The 20,162-nt window shown below is 33.2% G+C and overlaps 1 protein-coding gene across 6 annotated transcripts in view; it reads left to right on the forward strand.

Annotated features, from left to right (window-relative positions):
- Nucleotides 1-20,162, forward strand: part of ARFGEF1 (ARF guanine nucleotide exchange factor 1) — a 112,095-nt gene that overhangs the window by 6,577 nt on the left and 85,356 nt on the right. For 5 of the 6 annotated variants that reach the window (XR_014018803.1, XR_014018804.1, XM_081266438.1 and 2 more), the window contains exons 2-3: nucleotides 19,296-19,326; nucleotides 19,984-20,140. Coding sequence is in view for 3 of the 6 variants with exons in the window: in XM_081266438.1 (XP_081122564.1) it covers nucleotides 19,296-19,326; nucleotides 19,984-20,140 (188 nt within the window). In the remaining 3 variants the exon portion in view is untranslated. Of the gene's footprint in view, nucleotides 1-7,116; nucleotides 7,137-19,295; nucleotides 19,327-19,983; nucleotides 20,141-20,162 lie in introns of those variants that run through there. The other variant, XM_081266441.1, reaches the window with a different exon arrangement.

Genomic DNA, 20,162 nt, shown 5'->3' on the forward strand with positions numbered 1-20,162 from the left:
CAGTTTATATAGATGGTGTTTTGTGTCTGACTGCTTATATTTATTATGTTTTTGAGGTTCATTCATTTTGGTACATGTATCAATACTTCATTTCTTTGTGTTAGTGAACAGTATTTCTTTGTTTGGATATACAAGTTGAGTGTCCCTCATCCAAAATTGTTTGGCCTAAAAGTGTTTCAGATTGCAGTTTTTTAGATTTTGGAATACTTGTATAGATTGACTGGTTGAGCATCTCTAATCTAAAAATCCAATTATGAAATGCTCCAAAATCGGGAACTTTCGAGTGCTGACATGACATCCAGAAAGTTTCAGATTTTGGAGTATTTTAGATTAACGATGCTCAAACTATACCTTATTTTGCTTGTCCATTCACCAGTTGGTGTACATTTAGTTGAATGAATAATGCTGCTGAGATTATTTGTGTGGACATTAATTTTTATTTCTCTTGGGTAGATAACCTGGGAATAGACTTGCTGGGCTGTATGACGAGTTATCTCATTGATTCATTAACTTTTTGAAATATTTTTTCCAGACTTTATTCTACAGACACACACTAGTCTGGGTACAGGTGTACCCTGTACCAAATATATTCTTCAAAAATTTGAGCTATTTAATTTCTAAGGCAATCATAGGAGAAAGGAATGGTTAACATTTATTGAGTGTTTACTCTGTGTATGCCAGGTTTTGTGTCAAATATTTTATTGGCTTTATCTTCATCTTTCCTCAAAATGGACCCTGTATGCTTAAATACTATTACTATTTGCATATTTCAAATGAAGAAACTGAGTTTGGAATTTATGTTTGGGGGAGTTGGAATATGTCCCTTTACAGAATCTACATAGAGCTTTCTTGGGACTTGTGCAGTGCCTGCTTTTTGGCTTACTGTGGCAGTCCTAACCTGTACCCTTAACTGCCATACTATATAAGTAATAGGTTATAAAAGGGAAATTAAGAGCTGCTGTAAAAAAGAAAAGGACTGACAAGAAGAAAAAGGATAAAACACAAGCAGATAATAAAAATACAGGAAAATATTGCTCTGTACATGGGTACATCTCAAGGGTACTTATGTTCTTATGTGTTCAACATAATGGCATTCCCTGAATCTTTATCATGTAAATATGATTATAGTTCTGTGTACTGTATAAAAGTTAAGCAAATTCATGTGCATTCCCAACTGTATCTTTAAAAAATTTTTTTGAGCAAAAATATAAAAGTTTTGGTAATTTAAGCCTTTTGGATATTTTGACCATTCTATAAATGCCCCAGAATTCTGGATGGGTTAGTTTTTATTATACTTGTATCCTTTACTGTTTTAAAATATTTGCTTTTTATTTTAATATCTTATAGCATTTCAAATAATTTTGAGAATTGAAATAAAAATAATCTTATTAAAAATGTCCTTTTATGTAAAATTACAATATGAATTTGTTACCTAAAAAATAGCTTATGTCTCAGTGGCTTCTGTCAGTACATAAATGTAATTATTGTTTAATTGTCATGATATTCAGTTTTCTTTCATAAGTATTTCGTGTATTTTCTATATATCTGTGTTGTCTTCCTACTAAGCATTTTAATACTGTCGTTTATTTAAATGATTTTTAGTATGAATGGCATTTACATTTAAATTCTACACAGATTCTTTTTGTTAATTCCTGCAAAATTGTGTGAGTTTTTATTGTGTATACAGAACTATTTAAAATACTTTTTAAGCTTGAGATCATCATGTTAGAGTATGGCCACTTATAATTCGCTCCTAATAGTAAGGTTGCCATAAACATACTATACCTGTGCTAGTAAGTACATGTCTACAACAGAGTATTAGGAAAACAAGATATGGGGGGGCTGGGGTTGTGGCTCAGGGTAGACCGCTTGCCTAGCACGTGTGAAGCCCAGGGTTTGATCCTCAGCATCACATAAAAAATAAATAAAATAAAGCTATTGTGTCCATGTACAACCAAAAAATAAATATTAAGAAAAGATGGTACTTGCTCTACTCAGATTTATGGTTTTGATCTATTTTTCATCTTTCCTTTGCAATTTTTCTTTTCTAAAAATAAAATAGACAAGAGCTCTGTAACAGTAATTTTACTTTTGCTTTCTATAAATTTTATTTATTTTGTTCATACTTTTTTCTTAAGATTTCTTAGGGTATGTCTTAGTCTGTTCTGGCTGCTATAACAAAATACCATAAATGGAGTGATTTAGAAACAACAAATATTCGTTTTTCACAATTCTGGGGGCTGGGAAGTCAAAGATCCCTGACTGGGTATAGGTCCAATCTTTATAGACAGCACCTTCTAGTTGTGTTCTTAACTGGTGAAAGAAGCAATGGGTTCTCTCAGGTTCCTTTTATAAAAGACCCCATTCATGAGATCTCTACCCTCATGACCTAGCCACATCCCAAAGGCCCTGCCTCTTAATACCATCACATTGGGGCTTAGGTTTCGAAATATGAATTTGTGGAGGACCCAAACATTCATACCAAAGCAGGTTATGAGTTATGTATTTAACAAGTTAATTTTTTCTCTCTGAATTGGTAGATTATTTAACTGTAGGATTTTTACTTGAGTAATTTAAAAATAACATTTATTTACTTAATGAGTTATTTTCAATTTATATTAGCATAATACCTAATACAGTATCTAGTAAAATTGATCAGTCTTCACTGTCTCTTATTTATTATTTTATAATATTGCTTGCTGGTTTTTTCCAGATAATTTTAGGATTTTTCTTATAAGTTCTCCAGAGCTCACTTTTAACATCTTATTAATATATTAATTGGCATTTTTAAACTTTGATTTTTATACATTAGATTTAAAGTGTTATAGTTGGGAAGAAGTTGATTATTTTGTTTCACTTATTTTATTAGATTCTCATGCTTCTGTTTCATAAGTTTTATTACTTAACCTGTTGAGAATGTGTTTAATGCAGTGACAAGCAAAAGGTTGTATGTAAATTCTAATGTGCATTTATCTTTAGAAATAAGAATGGAATTGTGTGACTCTTCTATTGATGTGAAGAATAAAAATAAGGTGTAGATTGTCTGATGTCAGTTAGCAGTTAATTATAAGCTTTAAAAATAAATGGTGCCCCTAAATAAGTTTTATAATTATTAGAGGATAGGAGTTCTATAGCAAATACTGTTGAATTCTGGGTCTACAGCTGTTATGAGATGTAAGAGCAGAAACTGGAGTTAATTAAAAGAATTTTTTTTCTCCTAAATGAGCAGCGCATTTGTGTTGTTATATGAAGAAAAAGTTTTTTGTTGTTGTTATTTCCCGTCTTAATCCCTGTTTCTATGGCTGTTAGAGAAAACTCTTGAGTGGAAAAGGTACTTATTCTTAGTTATCTGTAGCATATGCTTCCCTTAAAAAAAAAAAAAATCAGTGAAAAAATCTTAAACTATCTTATTATCTAATTGGCTATTTCTAATGACATAAATATTTTTTCAAATCTTAATTTTCTTTTACATTTTAAAAAGCACACTTGAATAGGCAATTAATATTCAAAATTCTGGTTTCCCTAAGAAAATTTTAGGTTCTCAAAATCATCGCATTATATATACGAATATTTTCAGATTTCTATTATTAAATTGGATTTTTGGTAACATTCTTCCAAATTGTTTCTACAAATTCAGGCTCATTGATGTTTTCTATCCTACATTTTTAAAAGCGATATTATCTTTCATTAACAGCAAATGAGGAGCTTTGTTTGATTTTGCTACTCTTGCTTGTCTAATGTTGTTCTGTGTAATGAATATATATTTTTTTTACCAGTTTGCTTGACTAAAACTTCTTAATGAAAAGGTTTTGTTGATTTAGTAAATTAATGTTCCCAAATATTTTGTGTAGGATAGTCACTGTTAATAATTTGGTTCTCCCAGAAGTATATAAGAAATTAAAATATTAGGAAATTAGATGTTCTTAAGAATGTTGCATTTTTTAAGTTCTTTTGAATTTTTAAATTCTTGCACTTACTTGTTAACCCAGCTACTGGGAAGGCTGAGGTGTAAGGATTTTTAATTTGAAGCCAGCTTGGGGCAATGCAGTAAGACTTCATCTCAAAACAAAACAAATACCCACAGACACAGACACCTTTTTTAAAATTCTTATTTTTAATACTGAGTTTTTCATTAAAAAATATCAAAGCATTTATATTAATCAGCTTTGCATTGCTACAATGAAATAGTTGTAGCAGATATCTCAAGAGAAATAAAGGTTTATTTAGCTCAGGATTTTAGATGTTCAAAGGCGTGGTGCCTTTGATGAGGGTAGTAAATGATGGCAAGATCATGTGTAGGAACAAAAAGTCACATCTCTAGCCAAGAACAGAAAGGGTACTCTCCTGAATAACCTAAGGACTTCTCAGTAGGCCCCACCACCTAGGTTATACCCAACTGAAGGCCGGTGGTACCCTTAAATCATGGACCAGTATCCAAATGTAGCAATAATTCAGTTCCTTTTGTTTATTTTTGAGTGTCTTTTGCTGTAGTAGCCGGGCTGGCCTTGAACCCTTGGACTCAGGCCATCCTCTGGTCTCAGCCTTCCAAGTATTTGGGACTATAAGCACAAGGCCTCAGGCATGGTGCTCAGTTCCATTTTAAAAATCATTCTGTTTATATTCACTTCCTATTAATTGTCCTTATCTTTTTCTTTTCTTGGTAAACTCTCAGAATCTCAGCATTAATAAATGAAAATATTCTTGATTCATGAAGACAAATTTTAAAGTTAAGTTGAGACAACTTAAAAATGGGAACAACTTAATACAAATTATTATGTAGTTAAAAACAGTTGCTGTTACCCTCCAGGTGACTGCTAAATTGTGAAGAAAAACAGTCATTATATTTACATTGAGATTGAGATGCAGGTAGGACATTCAAGTTAAGGTGTTTAGTTGACAGTAGCTTATAATATGATAAGCTTAGGAGAATGATCTGAGCTATAGGTAGAGGTTTACGTGTTACTGACACATGGTTAGACACTTTTTTCCTTTTGGAGAAAAGGAGATGTGTGTTATCTGGTAAAATTTCTCTTTCATTTATTGCTCTTCTCAAGAAACTCTTAAGTGTCCCTTTGTTCCAGATTTTATGTTAAGCTTAAGGAATATAAATATATAAAATTTGGTCTTTGCTCTTAAGTAAATTGAAAGGGGTGAAAAAATAAATTTAATATTTAAAAAATGCAATATAATAAGGTAAGTGCTGTGATTATAATAACCAAAGGAAGCTATGGGAATAGAGAAGTATAATTATCTTGGCCTTTAATGGAGGAGAAGAATTCTTGGAGATAATAGCTATTTATTTTAGAAGGATGCATGGGTTTTACCCAGGAAAAGATGAGTGGGAAAAATATTCTGGGGAAGGGAGAAACATCATTAACTAAGGCATGAATTGTGTGAGAGGTAGGGGAACAATTAGTGTTTTAAGTGTACAACAGGAATGATAAGAGATGAGGCTCATGGAAAATGTGATAGGTGATGGAAAACCACTAAAAGATTTTTAGGTTGGGGAGTAACAGAGAACATATGATAGAGGTTCTCTTGAGAAGTATTTGCAAATTGATGGTGAAGTGGGTTTCAGGCAGAGGACATAGTTTGAACAAAAGCCTAGAGGTGTGAAACAGTAGGTCTTTTTTATAGGATTTGCAGCATTCCTTTATTATTGGGTTGTGAAATACAAAAAAGGCATAGAGAAAGATGAGAGTGGTAGAAAGGCCAAATCATGGAGGTCTTACGTGCCATGCTAAAGAGCTTGAACTTTATCTTGTTAAAGATATAATGAGAGCAAATATGGACAGAGCAGGGAGGAAGAGTAGGAAGAAAAGAGTAACATTAATCAGTGACATGAGATGGGAGGGAAAGGGAGAGATGAGGAAAATTGCATGGAAATGAAGGGAGACCCTCATTGCTATACAAAATTACATATAAGAGGTTGGGAGGGGAATGGGAAAATAAACAAGGAGAGAAATGAATTACAGTAGATGGGGTAGAGAGAGAAGAAGGGAGGGGAGGGGAGGGGGGATAGTAGGGGATAGGAAAGGTAGCAGAATACAACAATTACTAATAGGGCATTATGTAAAATTGTGGATGTGTAACCGACATGATTCTGCAATCTGCATTTGGGGTAAAATTGGGGGTTCATAACCCACTTCAATCTAATGTATGATGTATGATATGTCAAGAGCTTTGTAAAGTTGTGAACAACCAATAAAAAAAAATAGAATACAGATTATGAAGGGGTAAATGGAATGAAAATGTCTTAAGACTTTACATTGTCTGGAAGGGGGAAAAGTAATAGTTAATATTTAGGTCTGATAAATCAAGGATGGATGTTGTAACATCAAGAGGAGACATGACATATTAATAAAAGTGTGTAAAATCCCCCCCCCAAAAAAAAGATCACTCTAGCACTAAGTAAAAGATAAATTGGCTTGATAAGCCATGAGAGTTTTACCTAAAGAAGTGACAGAATGGATAGAGAAATGTACTTGAAGGAGTTAAAAGTACTCATCCTTATCAGGCTTATCATATTAAAAGGATAAATGCAACCAACTGCATTGCAATTCTGGAAATTCTGATTCACTAAGTCTGGGAATGAGCCTAGGTGTCTTATTTTTGCTTTACAATTTTGTTTTTTTACTGTGAAATTACCTCTGATTTGTGGTGTACAATTCCATGAATTTTAATTTACATGAAAATTTCTGTTACCTTTATCATAGTCAATATACAGAATTGTATAAGCACTTCAAAAAATTCCCTTTTGCTCTGTCTTTATATCCACACTCCTCCTTACATACCTGAACACTGGCAAACACCAATCTATTCTGTCATATAATTTTGTTGTTTTGAGAATGTCATATTGGATCTATAGTATGTAATCTTTAAGACTGGCTTCTTTCAGGATGCTTTTGAAAAATCATTCAAATTGTTGCATGTATTGGTAGTTTGTTCCTTTTTTATTACTGAGTACTATTACATTATGTGGATGTATTAGTTTTTTTTTCTGTCACTCATTGAGTTTTCAGTTTTGGGGAATATGACTAGAGTTACTATAAACATTCATGTACAGATTTTTATGTGAACTTAAGTTTTCATTTCTCTAGGATAAGTACCCAGAAGTGGGATTGCTGGGTCTTATGGTAAGTATATGTTTAACTTTATAAGAAGCTTCCAAACTGTTTTCTAAAGTGGCTATACCATTTTATATTCCCACCAGCAATGTGTGTGAGTTCCAGTTGCTCCACATTCTCACCAACCCTTGGTAGTGTCAGTATTTTTGAACTACTACTATTTTAATAGATGTGGTTGTCTCATTGTGGTTGTTGTTTGCATTTCCTTAATGACTATGTTGAACATCTTTTCGTATGTTTGTAATATATGCATTCTTATGGGGGAATGTCTGATTTTACCCATTTTAAAATTTGGTGGTTGTTTTCTTACTGCTCTTTTTTTAAAATTTTTTTTAAGTTGGACATTATATCTTTGTTTTATTTATTTATTTTATGTGGCTCTGAGGATTGAACCCACTGCCTCACGCACGTAAGGCAAGCACTCAGCCACTGAGCTACAACCCCAGACCTCTTATTGCTCAGTTTTAAGGGTTTTTTTTTAAAAATGTATAGTCTTACCTTTTTATACCTTTTTTTTTTTTTTGTACTGGGTATTGAGCCCAGGGGTACTTTATCGCCAAGCTACATGCCTATTTCTTTTAATTTTTTTATTTTGTATTTTGAGATAGGGTCTCAATAAGTTGCAAGTTCACTTGCAGATTCTAAGAGATATTTCTTCAGGATTTTTTGGAATTTTTTACTTAAGATAATAATGTCATCTTTGGAAAAATGATTTTTTTCCCTTTCATTCCAAATGTTTCTATTCCTCTTCTCTCCTTTTCTCTCCCTTCCTCTGCCCTTCCCCTGCCATTTAGTGCAAAGTTGAATAGAAACAATGAGAGTACAAATGTACTTGCCTTGTTTGAGATCTTAGGAGAAAGTATTTATTTTTTTAATCAAGTTCCTGTTGTTGAATTTTTTTTATAGCTACTCTTTACCAGGTTCATTCTACTCTATGCAACAATCCAGTTTTATCATCAAAACAGCATTAACTTGGGAGGGTGAAATAGGAGGATTGAGAGTTCAAAGCCAGCCTCAGCAAAATTGAGACACTAAGCAGCTCAGTGAGACCATGTCTCTAAATAAAATACAAAAATAGGGCTGGGATGTGGCTCGGTGGTTGAGTGTCCCCGAGTTCAATCCCTGGTATCCACTGCCCCCAAACAAAAAACCAACCAACCAGAAAAACCATTGAGTTCATTAAATGAGTTGAGAAGCTTTTTATAAACATGTATAGAATTGATGTTAATTCTTTTATAAATATTTGGTAGAATTTTTCAAACTATTTGAGTTACGAGATTTCATGTTTTGTAGTTCTTGAACTGTTAATTCAATGTCTTTGGTAGTTATAGAACTATTCAAAATATTAATTCCATATTGGGAGAAATGTGGTTATTTGTTCTTTTGGGGGGGGGGATTGGTCCATTTATCTCAATTGACAAGGTGATGTTTGTAGAGTTGTTTGCACCTTGTCCCTTTCATGTCTGCATTGTATGTGATAGTACCCTGTTTTATTCCACTATTCTGTGTCTTTTTTTCCCCCTGTGCTATTCTGTGACTTTTTTCCCCACTGATAATCAGAAATTTTCATTGTATCGATATTTCCAAAGATCAGCTTTTTTCATTTATTTTTCCTATTTCTGTTTTCAGAAATTGATTTTTGCTCTTGTGTTCTTTCTTTCTTCTTGCTTTGGATTTATTCTGCACTTTCCCCCCTAGTTGCCTAAGCTGAGAAGCTTAGATTTGGAGCTTTTTCCTCTTTTCTAATGAAGTATTTGTTGTTGAGTTTCCCATTCAGCGTGTTTCAGTGTATCCCACAAAATTGATTGTCATTTTTGTTTTGTTTCTTTTTTTGTTTTAAATTGCCCTTGGGACTTCCTATTAACATATAGATTATTTAGAATTGTGTTTAATTTCTAAGTGTTTGGAAATCTTACTGTTATTCCTCTTGATTCCTATTTTATTTGTATTATCTCAGATCTTTTTAATTTTTTTTGTAGTTGTAGATGGACAGCATGCCTTTATTTATTTTATTTTATTTTTATGTGGTGCTGAGGATTGAACCCAGTGCCTCACACATGCGAAGCAATCGCTGTGCCACCGAGCTACAGACCCAGCCCTGTCTCAGTTCTTTTAAATTTGTTGAGTTTTGTTTTATAATCTAGTGTGGGGACTGTCTTGGCAAATATTCTGTGGGCGTTTAAAAAGAATGTGTATTCTATTCTTGTTCAGTGGATTATTTTATAAATTTAAATCCTGTTAATAGATGGTATTGTTTAGCTCTATCTCTTTGGTGGTTTTTTGTCTAACATTTCTGTTGATGGTAAAAAAGATGTTGAAGTTTTCAGCTATGATTATAGATTTGTCTTTTCTTTCTCTTCTATGTTTCAGTCTATGTTTTTTGAAGCTCTTGTTTATTGCATACACATTTAGGATTGCTTATGTGTTCTGGCTGTTTTGACTCTTTTATCATTATATAATGTATTTTGTTCTGTAATGTATTTTGTTCAGTCATTTTCTTGTTGTGTCCAATCCTGATTTAGCTGGCGTTAGTATAGTCACTCCTGTTTTCTTTTGATATCTTTTTCCATCTATTTTCAAACTACCTGTATCATTATAATACTGTATTTGAAGTTAGTTGCATGTTGTTATTAGTGAAAATAGTAGTACACTCTTAACCTGGGGTTTTGCTTTCCACAGTTTTAGTTATCAGTAGTCAATTGCAGTCCAAAAATATTAAATAGAAAATTCCAGAATTAAATAATTCTTAAGTTTTACATCTTGCACTATCTTACTTCATTCTACCCCAGATGTACATCATTACTTTGTGTGACATATCCACATTGTACATAATAACTTAGTAGCTCTCTCAGTTATGGGTCCATTGTCAAAATTGCTTGTGTTCAGTTAACCTTTATTTTACTTGATAACACCCTAAAGCACAAGACTAGTAATGCTGGCAGTTTGGATATGCCAAAAACAAGCTAGAAAGTGCTTCCATTAAGTTAAAGGTAGAAGTTCTTGATTTAATAAAGGAAAAAATATTATGTTGCAAAATAGATCAACTATTCATAAATTTGTGAAGGTAAGAGAAATTCATACTAGTTTTGCTGTCATATCTCAGACTATAAAAATTATGGTCATAGTGTATGATCAGTCATAAAGATGGAAAAGGCATCCACTTTGTGTATACATGTATAGGTAAAACATAGTATATGTAAGATTTGGTACTTTTCCATAGTTACAAGCATCTACTTGTGGTCTTGGAATGTATCCCCTTGGGAACACTATTATAGTAGGTTTGTGTTTTTAAAATTTTATTTGCCAAACTGTCATTTAATTCTTATTCTTAGACCTTTTATATTTAATGTAATATTGATAACATTATGGCTTAAGTCTGCCATTTTATTTTTGTTTTCTGGTATTGCTTTTCTTCCCTTTGATCTTTTTCTGCTTTTATATGGGTTTCTCAAAATTTTTAGGATTAAATTTTTTTCTGTGGTGTTTGCTTAGTGTACATTTGATTTTTTTAATGGTTGCTAGGCTTTACATTATTCATTCATAACTTAAAACATACTGACGTCAGCATTATATCTATTTAAGTAAACTGTAGAAACTTGAATTCTATCCCTTTGCCTTCCCACTTTATAGTATTGTTCTCTTAAAAATTTCTTCCACATATATGAAGAGCAACAAGTGACATTATTATTATTATTATTATTATTATTATTTTTACTTCAAATATGTAACATATTTTGAAAACTGAAGAGGGAGGATACCATTACACTTCTCTGTGTCTTTACACTTTTCATTCTTTTTGATATTTTAGAATTTCTTTAACATTTCCTTTCAGTTTGAAGAACTTACAGATTCTTTCAGGGTAGGTCTAGTGGTTACTGTTTTTTAGTTATTTTTCATCTGAGATCTTGATTTTATATTTTGTTCCTTCAGGATTTTTCACTGAAAAAAATATGTACTTATGCATAACTCTGTGTAATCATTCTTTTCCTTCAACTCTTGGAATTTCATATCACTGCCCCCAGATGATGGCCACCATAATGTTTTGTGAGAAATCCGTTGTCATTCTAAAGCGTTGTTTCTCTATAAATAGTGTGCTTTCAAGGTATTTTTCTTTGTGTTTAGTTTTATCTAATTTGATTATAATGTGCCTTCACATTTATTTCCTTGGATTTCTAGCAGCTTTTTTCCTCCTTCTCTATATTCCTCACATTACTAGGGGTTAAATGCCCGGTTGCTTTACCAGTGAGCTGCATCCCCATCCCTTTTTATTTTTTATTTTGGGACAAGGTCTCACTAAGTTGCTGAAGCTGACCTTGACTTTGTGATCCTCCTGCCTCAGCTTCCTGAGTTGCTGGAAGTACTGGCATTTGCCATCATATCTGGCTCATTAAACTTCTTGAATGTGTATGTTAGTGTATAGTACCAACAAATTTTGTATTAGTTGTTACAAACCACCATTGGTTGTTAAGTCTCTGTGTTTTATGTCTAGTGTTATTGTTTTTAATAAAATAGAATAGAAAATGAGAATATATTGCAAGTAATAAGAATAATAATTTAATTTTTACTTTTGTAACATATGCATATGTATGTTCTGGGATTCATTCTAAAATATTTCTTCCTGTGGTTTGCAGTTAGACAATTTTGAAAACCATTGATTGAGACCATTTACTACATTTTGTTTTGTTTGAAGAGAGAAGCTGGTTAGCATTTATGAATTTGAGACTGATGAGCAAAAAGTCTTTTTTTCCCCCCCCAGATCACCTAGGTTTCAAAGCTTTGTTTCTTCTGACCAATTAAATGACTTGAAAACCCATGAATCTAAGTCGAGGTAAAACTCCAAATTAATTCAAAATAGGTAGCTTTGGATACTCACAGCATCACTTTCTATTCCTGTTTTTAGATTTAAGAACTATAAGTTGTGAAGATGTGAAAAGGAAAAGGGAAGGAAATAACAGAGAAGGACAGGGGAGATTTTATTTTCTTCTTTTTTCTTAATATGGTAACATTTACTGAATATCTACTTTGTGTTTCTCGCACTGTGCTAGGTATCAGGAATGAAAAAAAATTTTTTAAATGTTCCTATTTTATTAAAAGATCACTAAAGCTTATTCCTCTTGTCCCACTTGAAATTTTGTACCTTTTGATCAACTTCTTCCTCAGACTTTGGTAACCACTATTCTACCCTTGTTTATTTAAGTTTGACTTTTTTAGATTCCGTATATAAATGAGATCATATGATATTTGGCGTTCTATACCTGGATTATTTCACTAAGCGTAATATCCTCTAGGTTTAACCATGTTGTATCTGTTGACAAGATTTCCCTCTCTTTCAAGGCTGAATAGGATTCTGCTGTGTGTGTGTGTGTGTGTGTGTGTTTGTGTGTGTGTGTGTTCCACATTTTATGTATTTCATTCATTCAGTGAACACTTAGGTTGTTTCCAGATTTTACTATTGTGACTACAATACTTATTGTATATTTGAAAATTACGAAGTGGATTTTTAAATATTTTCACTACAAAACATAATAAATACATGAGATGATAGGTTCATTGATGAGCTTAGTTTAACCATTTGACAATGCAAACACATCAAAATATCATATTGTACTACATATTCTATTCCCTTTCTATGGGAGCACATAAATATTGATGGTGAGTGTGGGAAATGGTGGAAAGCTGTTGCTGGTTCTGGAATTTTCACCTATGAGGTGAATTTTGAGTTCCATCTTGAGGAGAGAAGTCAATTTGCCAGGTCAGCTGTAGATTATCCAGATCTGAGGAGGTTGATAAGGAGCATTGCAAAGGCAAAACAGTAGGTGCATTTTATTAAGCATTGTTATCTCTTAGTTATCTGATTTCCTTATCATACCCTCACAACACATTGAAATAATCTTCCATGTTCTTGAAGTAATTTGTGCCTCTTTATCTCTCCCTCCCCATTTGCTAAGAATTTGTTTCAAACCCCAGTCATCTTATGTCTCCAGCTCTTTCTGTTTCAGTTATCTATTGCTGAATAATAAAACATCCCAAGACTTCTTGGTGTGACACAGTGAATGTTTTATTATGCTTACAGACTATGTGTTTGGAGTTCTGGTGGGATATGTCTGGAACCTCAGCTGGGAAGACTCAAATGAATGTGGTGGGGAACTAAAATCTTCTGGATTCTTCTTCATTCACATGCTTGGTGCCTGGGTGATGACCCGAAAGCTGGGCTCAGGTGGAACTGTTGACCACTTTTTGTGATTTCCAAGTAGCCTGGTTGGGGTTCTCACATCAGGGCTTCTAGATCCCAAGAGGGGTGTTTGGAGACCCAGCATTCCAAAAGAATCAGGAAAGAGCTACATGGTTTATTCTGACCCAACCTTGGCGGTTGTATGCTGTCACTTCCACTGCATTCTGTTATTTATAAATGAATCTTTTAAGGTTAGCCCAGATTCAAGAGAAGGGGAATTAGATTTTAGCTGATCTTGGGGTTATGGCAAGGTCACTTTGCAGAATATGCATAGCAAATATCATACTGGCCATTTTGGGAAAAAAAAACTCTGTCATGCTATCTCCTGGTCTTCAAATTCCTTTACAGGTTGAGTATCCCTAATCTGAAAATCATTTCAAAATCAGAAATGCTTCAGAATCCAAAAATTGTTTCTCAGGAAGTTGGTGATCTCAGAGCATTTCTGATTTCACAAATTTAGATTAGGGTTGCTCAACCAGTAACGTTTTTGCAAATATTCCAACATGTGAAAAATTATAAAATCTGAAACATTTCTTGTCCTAAGCATTTCAGATGAGGGATAATCAACCTATCTTGGATCCTGCTAGATACTGCCACTTGAACACAACTCAGACTTACCTCTTCAACTTTTCCCCCCACTGCTTCCCTGATGCTATGAGAAACTACATTTTATGTCTAAGTTAATGGTACCTTTCATTCACCCATGCAAGCCAGATCTCTCTTTGCTAACTACCCTTTCCCCAACAAATGATGTAGTTCTGTTCTTCCTTGCCCATGGAATTTACAGTTTTTCCTTCCTCTTGTGACAGCTTTAGTTCAAGCCATTTTCTCTGCTCTAGATTACTGCCATTCTCTTTAACTCCTGTATTTTAATTCTGGTATGAAATGTGTTTCTAAAGTCACTTTTCTATCCATACCAGGGTGGAAAAGTCATCCTGGTATAATCTTTACATCCAAAGGAATGTTATTTTCCAGAGTAATTCCTTATATTTCTGCAGTGTTTTATTAAAAATACTTAGTTCTAGTAAAAAGTACTTTCATATGTATTGTCGTAGTTGATTCAATTCAACTTACTGTTTTAAATCATAATTGACCCTGTAACAACTTAATATAGAGTCATGGGCTTCTTTGTTAATCTAATGAGAGTTATGCACTTTTCCCCCCAGAATAATGCTTGCATATACTTTTTTTATATATATACTGGGGATTGAACCCAGGAATTTACCACTGAGCTATATCTGCACCCCTTTGTATTTGAGACAGGATCTCATTAAATGGCTGAGGCTTGTTCTGCCTCAGCCTCCCTCCCAAGTCACTAGGATTACAGGCATGTGCCACTACTCCTAACTTTGTGTACATAATTTGGATGGATCATAGTATTAAAGTAACACTTTGGATTTATAAATTCTAATGTGTTTACTAAAAACTATTAATTTGACTGAAGTCTTTCTGTAAATTACCAGTTGAGTCAGCATTGAGTAACTGCTGCTGTTCTATATACAACATTACATATAAGACAAAATTGATGTTGAATCCATGCAGGTATCGTGTTGAAGTTTATATTTGTATTGTCAGTTGGGAAGGAAGCTTCTAAATAATAGTAAAAATAATATGAGAGAGAATTTTTAATATTTTTAGGAGGTAAGATATAACTTGCGTATGCTCATTAAATGACTTCTATGCCTTACAAATATTGTTGACTTGATTTCAATTATTGAATGTATTTGAAAGGAATAAAACCTGTGCTCCTTTCAAAACACTTTAAGAAAATATTCTTATACTAATTCACTGTGAACCATTTCCTCCAATTTTGATTAAAAAGATTTTCCATCTATATATGTTTTTAAGAGATTATTTTAAAATTTTATAAAAATAGTTCTGAAGGAATAGACGAGTTAATGAATAGAAAATAATTACTGAAAGAATTTCAATACTCAAATTCTGGGATTTTTTTTAAAAAGCTATGGTTACACAGTACCGAATAAATCAAGCCTCTGGTTTATATTTTATTTTAGCTCAGAAATGATAATATTATCACATATTATCTAGTTACAATATGTAGTATTTTTCAGAGCATTGTTGAAAGTATTTAACTGATTGTGGTTATGTTACTCAGCTTTCTGTTACCATACCAAGGTACCTGAGACAAGTATAAGAAAAAAGGCTTTATTTATCTCACAATTTTGAAGGTTTCAGTCCATGATTGATTAGCCCACATCATGGCAGGCCAGTGGCAAGATACCATATCTGGCAGGAGCATATGGTGGGGCAAAATTGTTCACCTCATATCTAAGAAGCAAAGAAGAATGAGGAGGAGATTGGGAAGCCTCTATCCACTTCAAGGACAATGACCTGAAGACCTCTTACTATGACCTCATTTTAAAGATTTCATCACCTTCCAATAGAGCCACCCTGGGGACTAACCTTTAACACAAGGGGCCTTTGGGGAACATTCAGTATCTGAACTACAGCAATAGTCAAACCGTGTTTCTGAATTTAATGAGAAAGTATTTTACAGTTAAACATTGTATGATTTTTATTTTGAATATGTTGCTTATTTTGATGCTTCAGTAGTCTTTTCTTTGCATGTTTTTCTATAATAATTGAGAATTAGTTTATTTCTTGAGCCTGCTGCTAGAAGCTAACCAAGCTCTAATTTGTTAAAACACAGACAGTATCAAAGATTGTATTACAGGACATTCAAAACCTAGTCAAAGAAATCTTACAGAAACAATAAATGCCTATGGATATATTGATGAAACCCAGCTGTCTTTCACTTGTTTCTTGCAACGACCTCATAGCAATGATGTTAAACTTGTTTGTGTTTTAGAATCCCTTGATTGCTTGTGAAAATACAGATATAGGACTCTACCTTCAGAGTTTCTGAGTCAGTAGGTTTGGGGACGGCCTAGGGTTTTGCATTGCTTAAGAGCTTGTTTGGAAGTTCTAGCAGAGGAGTGCAGCTACTCATATAACCTTGATTGAAGAACAGTCTTCTTGTACCAGGTCCCCTTTGACCTAGTGTGCAGCTTCAGGAGGGATGCACATGGAGCAATGAGGGAGGATGGGGACACTTGCCTAGCCAGCCAGTTCAGCTGAATCAACCCTGGTGATCAGAAGGGTGACATATTGCAGCCCAATTGCCCTCCCACCCAGGATTTGCATTTCTAACAAACTTCCAGGTGATGTTGATGCTGCTGGTCCTGGGACCACACTTTGAGAACCACTGCTTTATAAGTTTACCCTGATAATTTAGGATATATTTTTTATTCATTTCAGTTGTACCACTTAATAGAAATTTGCTTAAATTAGCACAATGGATACTACATTAAGACAAGAAAAATTAGTTTCTGGATCACTACTTTCCAGCTGACTGTCCTCAGAATAAGCCATCATTTAATCTGATCATTATTTTCCTCACCAAAAAATGAATAATTATCCTGTGAGAATAAAATTGGATAAGATGTGGAAAAGTGTTTTAAAACTGTGTATTGCTGTGCAAACATAGTATTGCATATTCTTTTAAATATTCAGCTTATTTTAAAATATCGCCCTTTAAAATTTGCAAATTTCTGTATTTTGATAAATAATAATCTCTACCATTCTTCCATTGCCTCTGGTCCTTTTAATCTTGCTTGCTTTTTAATGTTACTGTCTTTCAGTTTAAGTGGCCTTGAATGCCTTTGAAAGGAAATATATTAAGATGAATACAGGCAGTCTTTGTGTGGCTGTACAAGTATAGGCATTTTGCAAGACTGTAAGGATAACCAAAAAAAAAAAAAAAAAAAACCATGCAAGCTATCTTAATCATCAGTGGGAATAGTTGTGATTGTTATGTGACCTTTAAAGTTTTTTGTCAAAACATTAAAAACTCTTATTGTGTGGGTATAGATATGTAGGGAAATGAAGAAAAATACTACAGCTCGCATTTAATCCACTGTAATTTAAAACATTAGAAACATTGAGGGTTAAAGTACATTTGTTTTTGATATCAGGGATTGAACTCAGGGGCACTTGACCACTGAGCCACATCCCCAGCCCTATTTTTTATTTTATTTAGAGACAAGGTCTCACTGAGTTTTTTAATGTCTTACTTTTGCCGAGACTGGCTTTGAACTCCTAATCCTCTGCCTCGGCCTCCCAAGCCGCTGGGATTACAGGTGTGCACCACTACATCCTGCCCATAGTTTTATTTTAAGAGTAGTTTTGAGGTGCTGGGGTTGTGGCTTAGCAGTATAGCGCTCGCCTAGCATGTGCAAGGCCCTTAGGTTCTATCCTCAGCACCATATAAAAAATAAATATGTAAAATAAAGGTATGTGTCCACAACTACAACTAAAAAATAAATATTTTTAAAAAACATAGTTTTGAACAGAGCTTCCCTCACTTACAATATGGAAAGAGAAAAGGGGACTATCAAAGAGAAGTAGGGAGAAGAAGAAAATTGTGGTGGTATCTGAATTAATAGAGAAACATTACCTTCAACTATGCTTGTATTGGATGTATTTTATTAGTTTAAAAAACTAATGAATTTGGGGCTGGGGTTGTGTCTCAGTGGTAGAGCACTCATCCAGCACGTGCAAAGCACTTGGTTCAATTCTCAGCACCACATAAAAATAAATAAATAAAGGCATTAAAAAAACTAATGGAGTCATATAGTAAAATGGATTGTAGGGTCTATGAGATGTGAATCATTTTGTTTTGAAAACAAGGGTCAGCATACTTTATCTGCAAAGGGCTTTTGGGGCCAAGAGGGAGAATCCAAGGATATTATATAAAGTAGTTAAATAACAAGATAAAAATATATAAATTTGTATTGATGAAATTTAAAATAATAATACAAATGCAGTTAGCCATACAGTCAAACTGTGCAATCCTCAGACAAATTATTCAGTCTCTCTACTTTGATTTCCTGGTGTTTAAAATGGAGGTATCATAGTCCATATCTCATAGGGTTGTTATAAGGTTTAAATATCTTAGTATATGTGAGAAGTAATCATCTGTACCTGTTATATTGATTAAATGCTTTTCTTCCAGATTCAAGTAGGGTTAATCTATTAACCAGAGCCCCCAATGTATCAATTAAATTTCAGGGTCTTCTACTAAGGTAGGGTTTATCTAATTCAGCTCATTCCTTATAAATAGTGAAAGGGCAAATTCCCCATAATTTAAAGTGGGCCTGCATATTTTATTGTATTTTATTATATTTTCTCTTGATCACACAGTTACTTATATATATAGTCATAAATATAAAAAATTGTTTAAATATTCAAACATATAAACATGTTCAAGAAGTTATATAGTTCAGTTGGGCATGGTAGCACATGCCTGTAATTCCAGTGGCTCAGGAGGCTGAGGTAGGAGAATCAAAAGTTCAAAGCCAGCCTTAGCAAAAGCAAGACGTAAGCAGCTCAGTGAAACCCTGTCTCTAAGTAAAATATAAGAATAGGACTGGGGATGTGGCTCAGTAGTCAAGTGCCTGTGAGTTCAATCCCTGGTACCAAAAAATTAATCAATAAAAATTTAAAAAGAAAGAAAGAAAAAGAAATTATAGTTCAGGCCTGATAATCTCCCTGAGATGCATAAGACTGGTGCATTGAGAATTTTTTCCCGTCATCCATCATTTGCTTTACATATTGTGACTTCAGTGTATTGACATATATAATATTTTATTCAATACTTATGATTAATAGAGTTACTTGACAAAAAGGGGAATGCTCTGAGAAAGGCAAATTCTTTGGGAATTTCATATCTATGGTGGTTAATGTTTGGTTTTATACTAAATACATACATATAATAAAACACCCAATTTTTTTTAATTTGTATTTTCCCAATTTTTGTAGAAGTTTCAAATGAGTTTATAAAGCATAAATTCAAATTCTTAGTGACTTTTCTGTTATGTTTTCTAATGTATGCTTCTTTTCTTTTTCCCTGACAGAGGAAATAAAAGCTGAAACTGAAAAACAGAGGTTTGTGGGATTTATTTCTCTTTAATACAAATAATTTGTAAATTTGTTGGTCTTGGCTGAAATATTAATAGTAATTTTTAATGTAATAAGTTTTCTTTGTGTGAGCTTGTAGTAAAATACATTTTTTAAAAAAATGGGTTCTTAAGAAATATAATTTGAAAGCATATTTAAATATAAAACAGTCTTGTATAAATAAGTACAAGAAAGGTACTTCTGAGATATACCTTAAAGTCTTTTCTTAAAGACTTTGATTGATATTTAGAAAAATTATATTTCTTTGATAGTGTTAGCATCTTTAGAGCAGAATTGAATAACTCCAAAGGTCAGTTTAACTTCAGGACAAATAGAAAACCCATTGCTTTTTAAGGTATTATGATAACAAATTTATGTGGCAGTGAGATATTTAATAAAAGATACAGAGGTTTTTGGAAATATATTAGACTAGACACTTGTGTACTGTGTTTAGTAACAGCTCTGGCCACTACTTTTTGACCTTGTGGCAAATCAGCTTTGGTACTTTTGTTTCCTCATGGCATGTGGTAAGATAGAGAATTGCATTAGCAAGGTTCCTTTTAGAATTGAAATTCTGAGTTTCTGTATGAACTTATCATCAGTAATGATAAGTGTGATATTCTAATTAGACTCTTTTTATTTTAGTCCTCCTCATGGAGAAGCAAAAGCTGGATCAAGCACCCTTCCACCAGTGAAATCAAAGACCAATTTTATTGAAGCAGACAAGTACTTCTTACCTTTTGAGTTGGCATGTCAGTCCAAATGTCCCCGAATAGTTAGTACATCTCTAGATTGTTTACAGGTGTGTATAAAATGGTATCTAA

The sequence above is a fragment of the Spermophilus citellus genome, assembly GCF_964194105.1.
Source record: "Spermophilus citellus genome assembly, chromosome: 14".
In the NCBI taxonomy this organism is placed as follows: domain Eukaryota; kingdom Metazoa; phylum Chordata; class Mammalia; order Rodentia; family Sciuridae; genus Spermophilus; species Spermophilus citellus.